We start from the raw sequence: 11,583 nt of genomic DNA on the forward strand, positions 1-11,583 counted from the left end.
TTAAGCATCATATGAAGAGAATCGACATCAGAGATGAGAACAACTTCCATCTGACGTGTTTGATATTGATATTAAAATACAGAAACCATAAAGAGGTATAAACGGGGGGGGGGGATAATGAAGCAAGAAGGCAGACTGATTCTGTGTTGAAGGCCCAATCAGTGGACTTTTATTTACAGGTGTAACGAGAATCTGAAGATAAACTCAATGAGCAGGTACATTCTGCAAGATGCAAATGTTGTCGGGGAGAGAGCAAGAGCAGGTGAGTATGTGTGTTCGTGAAGCAGCGCAACAAAAGAGAGCATGGGTTGATGTGTTATGACACCTCAGTTTTCTTTAATGTTATATAGGCTACTGAGGTAATTTGAGATTTAACGACGTGTCAGAGAATGTAAGGTCATGAAAGTTTGCCATAACATAACATTCATCAAATGTGTATAAACCCTTATAACTGATGGTTCTCTGTTTTACATGTTGTCAGTGAAGTCGTCTCCGAAGTCGATCATCTGTCTCAGAGTGCTCAGGATCAGAGCGTCCACGTTGTCATTCAGCTCGATCTCTTCGCTGTAGTTCTTCACAGGAAAGATGCAGTTCAGCGGGATTCCCACGGCTGTACTGAAGTCTTTCATCTGAGGGTTCAAGAGAACACACATCAGCTGAAACTATCAGACAGGATCCCATAGGATATGACATAATTTCTCAGTCTCACCTTCATCTTCAGGTGTTTGCTCTTGTACACGTTCTTCAGGTCCTTTTCCGTCTCCTCACACGCCTGATCGATATTCGTGATGATCGCTATCTGAGGAATCCCTGCAAACAAACAGTCCGACAATGTTCATGCAGGGACAGAGATGTTAGCTGATGCTAAGCTAACACGATCAGGCTAATGGAGATATCATGAGGTAATGATTAAGACCCTTGTTCAATAAAACACCAAATGCTGACTGAAACACACAGAGGTCCCTGAATGCAACATAGATCACCACTGTCAGTTTAATTGATTGATTGGTTGGTTGGTTGATTGATCTTACCAAGGTTGCTGGCTGCCTCTCTGGTGTTGGCCATTTTCTGTAGAATTGACTCCTTCACTTCTGCGTACGCGGCGGAGAGCACACAAACGAGAACATGGACTCTGTCATCCAGAGAGGGGGCGGAGTTGTAGTATGGATCGTCATTGGACAGTGAAGACACCGGATTGAACTGCAACCAAAAAACGTGCGACTTTAGGAATAATAAACAAAGCAACAAACTCCTGAGTCAGCAGTCAGATCATCATTGATTATTATTGGGGAAGACTTTATAGACTTAAATGCTTTCAGGTCACTGGAGACTGGAACCAGACTGAAACTAGACCCTGGTCTACCCTAAAACAGGGTCTTGAAGAGTCCTAACAGGAAATTGTGACGACCTAAACAACATCAACTGTTCCGATATGGTTTTTATTCTATTTTAAAATATTTGTGATACATGTCAGGACCAGCGTACTTTGTATCCCTCCTTCACGTGTCCTTTCAGGGCCAGATTGAGGTCTTCAGCTCGGACTCCCTCGCCCTCACCTTCCTCTAGACCCATGAGATCATTGAAGACAAACGGACAGAACGTTCTGGGGTTTCCTTGTCCCCTTCTGATTTTGTGAGTCTGAAACTGAAACACAAAAGAAGATGAGCTGCTTGTTTGAATGACCAACAAGTTTCCTCTGAGCCAAGCTTCATCCCACTGAATCCTGGATCAGACTAGGGATCAGATAGTGGATCAGATTATGGACCAGACTAGGGATCAGATAGTGGATTAGACTGGGGATCAGAGAGATGATCAGACTGTGGAGCAGATAGTGGATCAGACTAGGGATCAGATTTGCCTTACCTGTTTGGTGAAACTGTGTCCTGATTGGACCGAACTACTGGCTAATGCTGGACAGGTCATCCTGCGTCGCATCACGTTGCTCACAGAGTTGATGAAACTGGACTTCCCGGCCCCGATGGGTCCGTACAGAAGGATCCGGAGATGACTGATGTCTTTGTTCTCCGGTTGAAAGTTCTGAACGTACTGCAGACTGCTCGCAGTGTCTCTGTTTTCACAAATCATTTAGGAAGGAATTAACATTTCTGATAATAAAATGAATGACGTTACTAAGAACATTAACCTCAGAGTTGTATCATTTAATAATCTGTTTTATTCCTTTCTAATTAAACTGAATGAATTTCCACTCCAATAGAACTCACCCCCAGGATATGTTCCTCCACGGCTCATCGAAAACTGAATAGAAGATTGATCATGATATTAAATGTATTCATATAAATATTTAATGTATTCATAAATCTCATTCTGTGTGATACTGGTTGTTATTAAAGTCATCATCTTACTGGGAGATGTCTTTGGTGAGTCTTCTATAAAGAACACATTCAGAAAAGAAGCAGATTTAACAAACAGACTTTTACTTTGAAGAGGACAAGAAGGAAGTGTTTGTGCTTCTAACCTGGTTCAATGTGCAGATGAGGAAACAGCCACCTTACTGTAAACAGAGACAAACAACATCCTATTTAATGAAACGTCTGACACATCCAGTAGATAAATTAATGTTTCATAAAACAGGAAACAGGATATTAACAATAAACACTGCAGGGATATGTCCTCAGCCCCTTACTCTACTCCCTCTTTACACATGACTGCTCTCCCATTCACTCCACGAACACCATCATGTTCGCTGACGACACCACCATGAAGGACTGAGAACTGACAACAACGAGACAGCCTACAGTGAGGAGGGTCAACATCTGGTACAGTGGTGCTCCCATAACAACCTGGACTTAAACACAAGCCCCCCCAAAAAATGTTTTTTATTATTATTATTAATAATAATAATAATAATAATAATAATAATAATAAAAATCTCAGACAGACCGCGGACACTAACTGCATGCCCGCCCCTCCACCTTATTATTAGAGTGCTGGACCTGACGGCTGCTCCTGCACTTTCTCTCTCAGAGCTTCTTATTGTCTTTATAATGTGACGTGAATGTTTGGGTGCATCCGAATTGTCCCTCCTATCTCCTTTCACTATCCACTTTACCTTAACCCCGGAAGCATTTAAGTGGCGGCCATGATAAGAGCCGTTCGAATTCTCTAAAAGTTAAGGAAAGGTGGGTCAATGCTTCCTTTATAACCTCCTTTAGCATAGGATACACTGGACCATTCTTTACGAAAGGAGATGAGATTTGACGCCCCACAATTCCTTGCGGCCGCAACATTGAAAGAGAGTCGCGCATCCGACCGTTCACGAACATTAACGATGATCGTAAAGTGACACAGATCATGAAAGAGATAAAAAGATATCAAACATTGATTCATAACAAGCGCTCATTTTCAAAAATCACCTGAAAAAAAGGTTTAAACTTAAAGAAGAAATATTCTTACCCCAGTGTGGCGGTGTAGTCATCCTGAAGTCGATCTGAAACTAAAACACAGGACAAACTCTTTATATAGGCTAACACACAGACACACAGACACACACACCGTCCTGCACCAGTTTCTTGTAAACCGTCCTTTTCACTTTCACTTTCACACAGAGTGTGTGTGTGTGTGTGTGTGTGTGTGTGTCTGTGTGTCTGTGTGTGTTGGGGAGGGTCATATAAAGAGTGTCAGGTCTACTTGCTTTAGTTTTCTGTAGGATGGCGGAGCAGCAGGAAGCTTCAGGTCAGTCTGATTCTCTTCATTCAGATATGTTTAGATTCATCAGCATGTTAGCATCACATGCTAACAATTAAAACACAGTCCTGTTTCATTGTTAAGTTTGTGTAAAACCAAATGTTCTGTGTTTTATGCTCTATTTTCTATGCTCTATCAGCGTAATTGTATTACATTTTATTTTCTATATAGCGACAGATCACAAATGGAGCGTAGCGTTAGTTCAGGCAGGCCACTGAGTCACACTCTACTATCATGCCAGCTGGTTTGCTTCAAATTGGCATATTGGCCAAATAGTACATACACCGCCCCATTTCAACTGCTATAGCCGGCCTACTTTTGCTGCTCCCTCTGCAACCTGCATTTGCAAGCGCATTTGCGTCCCTCCTCCTCCCAGCTCCTCCTTTTCTGCTGTTCTGACTTCATTAATGTTGTGCTTGTCATTGATGCTCTGTTGACGTTTGCTGCATATCTCCCTGCCTTATAGCTTAAAATGTCCTTCTTGACAAAGTGGTCCTGACTGAACAGAAGTCATTCAAGGATACCTTTCCTATAGAACAGGTTTATACCTTGTCCTTTTATTAAACAAACTAAAGTCTCTATGGTTGCGCCTTTACTATTCTCCTCTGCTATCTGTATCACGCATGGCGGAGTTCGGCCCCGATGCACGCACGCACTCGCGCACACACACACGCGCGCACGCACACACACACACACACACACACACACACACACTCCCACCAGTGGACAGAGAGCACATGTCGGAAAGTATGTCACGTCAACCACCTGAAACGCAGACAAAAATATCTGTGTTCTGTGTTCTAAGCTCTATGTTCTATGTTCTGTGTTCTAAGCTCTATGTTCTATGTTCTGTGTTCTAAGCTCTATGTTCTATGTGCTGTGTTCTAAGCCCCTCCCTCCTGACTTACAGTTTATCTGTGATTTAGGTTCTTTAGTCAGAAACATTTGATTTATATCTTTGGGGCCTCACACCTGTCTCCTCAGGTACGGGCAGCTCTGTGGATCCAAGTGACAAGTCCACAGGGGAGCCGAAGACACCATCATCAGACCCACAGGTGAGTTTATACTTTGTGCAGTTCACAAAAGATACTCGGCCAATCAGATCACAGCTGTACAGACAGCCTGTGAGGTAGGGACGGGTAGGTCTTCTAAATATGGTGAACCGGATTCTGCTGACACTAATGATAATTCTCTCCATGCTGCCTTAAATGAGACCCCTGGTGGACAGAGTTTTCACATCTACTAAATGTACTGCTGGATTGATCATTGCAGTCTGGTGTGCCTGCGCTCACAGGTGTGCCTGCGCTCACAGATGTGCCTGCGCTCACAGATGCGCCTGCAGCCACCATATAAGACCCCAACTCATAGTTGTGGATGTGTCAGGTCTCCGTCTATCCTGCCCTGCATTCCTGAGCATGTCAGACATTGTTTATTTATCTTCTGTTTGTTGAACCTGTTAGCTTGAAGTATTACAAACCTTACCTGTGTCTTCATCCATTTCATTTGGGACTCTTAGGGGTCAGCCCGTTCTGAAGAACCTGACACGTTTTAATAACACTAAAACTTATTCATGTCACTGATGAAATATGAATTATTAATCACAATTATTATTGATTTCTGTATCTGAAGAGGGGCAGTGTTAGTCCCTCTGCCAGATGTTTGAGGCATCTTTGAATCAAATATTGAAATATAAGCTAAAAGAAGTCCAACACAGGGTCAAGTTAAAGTTACCATGGGGAGGTAAATACACCATATTCATCTATTATTATAATAATATGAATAACTCTTTGTGGTCCTCAGGTGGACTCTGACTCTCCTACCTTACAATGTCCACAGATATCAGACAGACAAGATCCCCCTGTGGACGATGCAGAGAAGGTGACGGCGGACTACTCCCATGATCAAGACTTAACTCAGGTGAGGGGGATTTACCTCAAAGATCGATTAGAGGGTAATCCTGGTGGGCTGGGTCTAAAGTCAACGTTTCAATTAATTTAATAAATAACCCTAGCCATCTCCCCAACCTGGCTGCGTCACCATGGTAACAGACTCTAAACTCCTCACCTCGTCTGTCTCAAGTAATGTTCACTTTTAAATCCTCTGTAAAGTGTTGTCAACATGCTAACAAAGATTACATATAACATGCTAACAACTTTTAAAGCTAACGTGTTAACTAAGATTAAAGCTAACATACTAACAAATATTAAAGCTAACATGCTAACAAATTTTAAAGCTAAAATGATAACAAAGATTAAAGCTAACTTGCTAACAAAGATTAAAGCTAACTTGCTAACAAAGATTAAAGCTAACTTGCTAACAAAGGTTAAAGCTAACTTGCATCAAAGATTAAAGCTAACATGCAAAGAAAGATTAAAACTAACTTGCTAACAAAGATTAAAGCTAACATGCAAACAAAGATTAAAGCTAACTTGCATCAAAGATTAAAGCTAACATGCAAACAAAGATTAAAGCTAACTTGCTAACAAAGATTAAAGCTAACATGCAAACAAAGATTAAAGCTAACTTGCATCAAAGATTAAAGCTAACTTGCATCAAAGATTAAAGCTAACATGCAAACAAAGATTAAAGCTAACTTGCATCAAAGATTAAAGCTAACTTGCATCAAAGATTAAAGCTAACATGCAAACAAAGATTAAAGCTAACTTGCTAACAAAGATTAAAGCTAACTTGCATCAAAGATTAAAGCTAACATGCAAACAAAGATTAAAGCTAACTTGCTAACAAAGATTAAAGCTAACTTGCATCAAAGATTAAAGCTAACATGCAAACAAAGATTAAAGCTAACTTGCTAACAAAGATTAAAGCTAACTTGCTAAGAAAGATTAAAGCTAACTTGCAAACAAAGATTAAAGCTAACATGCAAACCAAGATTAATGCTGCGTTCCAGTTGATCTCGGAAGTCGGAAATTCCCAGTTTGGAATTACGACTTGGAAACTCGAAGAATTTTCAGTAGCCTGAGTTCAGATCCAATATGGCTGCTATGCGTATCGACAGGTATTTTTAAGCTGTAACTGTTGAGTTTATTAGCAGCTTAGTCGTCTTATTGTGTCATTAAATCAATCACAGTGATGTTATCGTGCAAGTTCTCTCTGTGGAGGTGTTTTCATGAAACTATCAGGTAGTGTGTTGTTAACGTCTGGTATTAGCTTACAAAACAAAGGTACCCCTGGACGCGTCCATGTTGCTTTTCCGACTTGCAACTGGAACGCAGTTTACTTGGGTGTGATGTCATTCCCAGTTCTGACTTTCAAGTTCGCGGCATAAAGCTAACATGCAAACAAAGATTATTAAAGCTAACTTTCTAACAAAGATTTAAGATAACATGCTAACAAAGATTAAGGTTTACATGATAACAAAGATTTAAGCTAACATGCTAACAAAGATTAAGGTTTACATGATAACAAAGATTAAGGTTTACATGATAACAAAGATTAAGGTTTACATGATAACAAAGATTAAGGTTTACATGATAACAAAGATAACGGCTGACATGCTTCCAAATATTGAAGCTAGCTTGCTTACAAAGATTTAAGCTTGTTAGCTAACAAAGATGTCTTTCCTGTTTGTTTCAGATGAAGGCGGACCTGAAGGAGCTCAAAGGCGTGATGCCCGAACAACAAATTAACAGTGAACAACTTCCTTTTTTACATGTACTCCTCCTGTTACACCTCTTGTAGTGACTCCTCCTATAATTACTCCTCCTGAAATTACTCCTCCTGTAGTGAATCCTCCTGTTACGCTTCTTGTAGTGACTCCTCCTGTAATTACTCCTCCTATAATTACTCCTCCTGAAATTACTCCTCCTGTAGTGACTCCTCCTATAATTACTCCTCCTGTCGTGACTCCTCCTGTATATAATTACTCCTCCTGAAATTACTCCTCCTGTAATAACTCTTCCTGTAGTGAATCCTCCTGTAGTGACTCCCCCTGTAGTGACTCCTCCTGTTACTCCTCCTGTTACTCCTCCTGTAATTACTCCTCCTATAATTACTCCTCCTATAATTACTCCTCCTGTAGTGACTCCTCCTGTATATAATTACTTCTCCTGTAGTGACTCCTCCTATAATTACTCCTCCTGTATATAATTACTTCTCCTGTAGTGACTCCTCCTGTATATAATTACTCCTCCTGTAGTGACTCCTCCTATAATTACTCCTCCTGTATATAATTACTTCTCCTGTAGTGACTCCTCCTGTATATAATTACTTCTCCTGTAGTGACTCCTCCTATAATTACTCCTCCTGTATATAATTACTTCTCCTGTAGTGACTCCTCCTGTATATAATTACTTCTCCTGTAGTGACTCCTCCTGTATATAATTACTCCTCCTGTAGTGACTCCTCCTATAATTACTCCTCCTGTAGTGACTCCTCTTGTATATAATTACTCCTCCTATAATTACTTCTCCTATAACTACTCCTCCTGTTGCTTCTCCTCGTGGTGATATGAATGTCTGCGCTGTGTGTTGGTGCAGATGCTGAGCGTCTGGTGAATAACTGCATCAACCAAACTCCAGCTGAGAAACAACCCCTGTTAGAGCTCCTCCAATATCTGAGAACTCTGCACCAGAAACCTGACAAAGGTAATGTTTACTTTCAATCTTCATGAGTCACATCACTCAATTGTGACTCAGCTGTCAGTCACATGACTCTGCTGTCAGTCACATGACTCTGCTGTCAGTCACATGACTCTACTGTCAGTCACATGACTCTGCTGTCAGTAACATGACTGCTGTCAGTCACATGACTCTGCTGTCAGTCACATGACTCTGCTGTCAGTAACATGACTCTGCTGTCAGTCACATGCCTCTGCATACAAATCAATCAAGAACTTATAAAAACCATAAACTCATACTCCAATGTCTCCGACTATACAATAAACTGGAATAAATCCACCACCTTAACAATAAATGGAGAAACCACTCACGCATTAAATTCTCCGCCAAGCTGTTAGAGGTGTTCCATCTAAATTTCACCCCACAATTGAAAACAATACAAGATGACTTAAAACGATGGATGACAATCCCACTTTCAATTATAGGACACATTGCTACTATAAAAATGATGATACTACCAAAACTCAATTACTTATTTACAATGTTCCCAATCCAACCTACAGCAAAATGGTTTAAGACATTGGATTCAATAATAACAGCATTCTATTGGAAAAACAAAAAATCCAGAATAAAACTAACTACATTACAACAATCAAAACTTCAAGGAGGCCTAGAAGCGCCAAACTTTCATCACTATTACCTAGCAAACCAGTTACAATACCTTATCAAATGGATCCACACAAACCATCACCCATGGCTGGACATAGAGCAAACCGAATGCAACAACATATCAATCAAAGACCTACCGTTTATCAGTGAAACAATCAAACATCACACCTGCTTCAAAAACACTGCAATCGCAATAACTCTGACATCTTGGTGGAAGGTCAACAAAATTAAAAACACTGCATTCTCACCAACAACTCACACGCCCATATGGAACAATCCTGACTTTCAGGAAATAAATCCCCCCTCTCAGGCACTAAATGTAAAGAAAAAGGAATCCCACATCTCCAGCACATCTTTGACCAAAATTAACAATTTCTCCAATATATCCAACTACAACAGTCAATCAAGGCAAAAATAAAGATCACCAGCACTCACCTAATCCAACCATCACTACTGGACAGCATCAACAAAATAGCACAATCTAAAAAAACACTCTCAAAATTGTATAAGCTTATATCTTCTTCCGATGATGCACCTCATATAAAGCTTAACAAATGGGAAACAGACCTCGACATCCACACTGACAATCAATCTTGGAACAAAATCTGCAACAACATTTTCATCATGTCCAACAACACTAACACACAGCTAATACAAAATCATCCACAGAACACATCTCACGCAACACAAGGTGCACATCATGGGACTAGCTGAATCAGACATTTGCACTCACTGCACATCCAACACAGCCGAGGACCACCGCCACGCATTTTGGCTCTGTCCACCAATTCATAACTTCTGGAAAGAAATCACCACCACACTATCCCGACTCTTTGGCTGAACATCCCTCTATCCCCCTCTGTTTGCATTCTTGGCAATCTAGATGAACTTAACACAAACTCAAAAGAAATCACAATACCCCTACTCTCACTATCGCCAAGAAAACAATACTGCTCAACTGGAAATGTAGGAAAAAGATCAGCACATTACAATGGTAAGACCTCCTTATGCAACAAATATCAATGGAACAACAATCAGCCACACACAAATACCAACTCCAAGAATCCAACAAAATATACTCCACAATTCTCACTACCAGTTTGATGCCGGAGAGTTAATGCCGTCGCAGAAACAGGCAGGTAAACGAGGAGGAGAGAGGAAATTAGAATAACAACAATTTTCATGTCATTAACAAACAACATGTACTTGGTAATCATCATGTTTGCACCCATACAAAGGAAAACAAACAAACAAATAACACCAAAAATCGCCACCATGCGTACAACTTAACCAACCAGTTTTATTTCACATAATTGTGTTGCTACACTGTTCTCATGTTTTTCTCTGTCCTGTATGCTTTTTTTTGTGTGTGTGTTTTGCTTTTTGTTTGTTTGCTTTCTTTGTTTTTGTTTTGGTCTGCTTGCAAAACTGTACCATACCACAGCTCACCTCTTGTTTGTATGTGCTTGCCTCTTCTTTTTATGTATGTATGCACTTCAAAAAAAAAAAGGAAACTGCACATGTCACCCCTATTTTAGTATGTTGCTAACGGCATGCTAAGGGACGAGTGATATGCAGTATGTATATTGTGAGTATGCAGTAGGCAGTATGTTGTATTTGATTTGGGACACAGTCGAGGTTAACAGGAAGTGGCAGGGCAGCCAATACGGCACTGAGCTGAATCATCATCATTAACCTTCTTCTATTGAGAAAACATGAAGTATTTCTGTTGATGAACTCGACTTCCTGGATTGTCATAGTTTAAATGTTTGTTCCCTCAGAGAGGCAGACCGCCTCCTCTACGTCATCCAGTTGGTACCTTTACAGAGTGAAGGTGTTCTCCATGGTGACTGGGCGGACCTGTGGGGCTGATGATGTCATACTGGAACAGGTGAAGAAAGGATGGCATTTAACAAATGTGGAGACAGCCACAGACCAACAGGACTGTGACATCATCATCCTGTTCTGTCCAATCACGTCTCGTGTTGGAACAGATGTTGACGCCGCCATGAGAAAGATTTCAGGTAAACCTCAGATGACTTGAACAGCCTGTACGGAGAACATTTAGGCGGGCGGGGTTTCATGAGTGTATAGTAGACTTGAGTGAACCTGATATCCTGTGACGTGTTGGCTGATGGTCGTCCTCTGTGTCTCCTGTTTGTCTCTTTACTGCTGTCTTCAGGGGACAAACCCGTTGTCCTGGTGGTGATGCATCACACACGAGACGCGGACTACTCTGTGGACAAGAAAAAATGGAGCGACACATTTAAGAACGTTGTCCTTGATGTTCACGTTCTCTTCCATGAGACCCAGCAGGGATTACTGAAGTGTTCCAGGAACGACGACGCCATCCATCAGATAAGGAAAGAGTTAAAGAAACACAGTAAACATAGATTTCTTACTGATGATTAAAAGATGAACTCTTAATGAAACCATGATGACATTACTGTTGCTGTAAAAATGAGGTTCAAAATAATAAAAGACCTGAAACTGAACTTTTGTTTCTGCTGTTTTTCTCAAACTTATTTTCTAAAACGTCTCTGTGTCAAAACAATGACGCCCGAACATGTGTCCACCAGCTCGGTATAGATTACATACAGGTGTAGTAAGATGATGACACACCTCCCACTGT

The 11,583-nt window shown here is 40.8% G+C and overlaps 2 protein-coding genes across 3 annotated transcripts; one reads left to right on the forward strand and one right to left on the reverse strand.

Annotated features, from left to right (window-relative positions):
* Positions 1–139: 139 nt before the first annotated feature.
* On the reverse strand, positions 140–3,556 carry LOC109989367 (interferon-induced protein 44). Its single transcript, XM_065962296.1, has 9 exons — positions 3,415–3,556; positions 2,477–2,512; positions 2,364–2,387; positions 2,223–2,256; positions 1,864–2,068; positions 1,486–1,644; positions 1,032–1,200; positions 710–810; positions 140–629 (listed from the first exon to the last, which is right to left on the reverse strand). The coding sequence occupies exons 1-9, from the start codon at positions 3,434–3,436 to the stop codon at positions 468–470; spliced, it is 912 nt and encodes a 303-aa protein (XP_065818368.1). The 5' UTR covers positions 3,437–3,556; the 3' UTR covers positions 140–467.
* LOC109989371 (uncharacterized) lies at positions 3,541–11,446 on the forward strand. Of its 2 annotated transcripts, none has more exons than XM_020641098.3 (7): positions 3,541–3,693; positions 4,690–4,760; positions 5,506–5,622; positions 7,300–7,354; positions 8,202–8,309; positions 10,733–10,975; positions 11,134–11,446. In XM_020641098.3, the coding sequence occupies exons 1-7, from the start codon at positions 3,669–3,671 to the stop codon at positions 11,361–11,363; spliced, it is 849 nt and encodes a 282-aa protein (XP_020496754.2). In that variant the 5' UTR covers positions 3,541–3,668; the 3' UTR covers positions 11,364–11,446. The 2 variants fall into 2 exon arrangements, with proteins under 2 accessions (XP_020496754.2, XP_065818369.1); XM_065962297.1 differs by having other exon boundaries at positions 5,542–5,622.
* Positions 11,447–11,583: the final 137 nt, after the last annotated feature.

The sequence above is a fragment of the Labrus bergylta genome, chromosome 13 (assembly GCF_963930695.1).
Source record: "Labrus bergylta chromosome 13, fLabBer1.1, whole genome shotgun sequence".
Lineage (NCBI taxonomy): Eukaryota > Metazoa > Chordata > Actinopteri > Labriformes > Labridae > Labrus > Labrus bergylta.

Bases quoted from the DNA above. Each gene is read 5' to 3' on its own strand.
- LOC109989367 (XM_065962296.1), bottom strand. From the start codon at position 3,436: ATGACTACACCGCCACACTGGG. The intron at 1,201-1,485 runs GTACGCTGGTCC...TTTTGGTTGCAG, and splicing joins ACGTGAAGGAGGGATACAAA to TTCAATCCGGTGTCTTCACT. The intron at 630-709 runs GTGAGACTGAGA...TTGAACCCTCAG, and splicing joins GCAAACACCTGAAGATGAAG to ATGAAAGACTTCAGTACAGC.
- LOC109989371 (XM_020641098.3), top strand. From the start codon at position 3,669: ATGGCGGAGCAGCAGGAAGCTTCAG. The intron at 4,761-5,505 runs GTGAGTTTATAC...TGTGGTCCTCAG, and splicing joins CACCATCATCAGACCCACAG to GTGGACTCTGACTCTCCTAC. The intron at 7,355-8,201 runs GTGAACAACTTC...GTGTTGGTGCAG, and splicing joins GCCCGAACAACAAATTAACA to ATGCTGAGCGTCTGGTGAAT.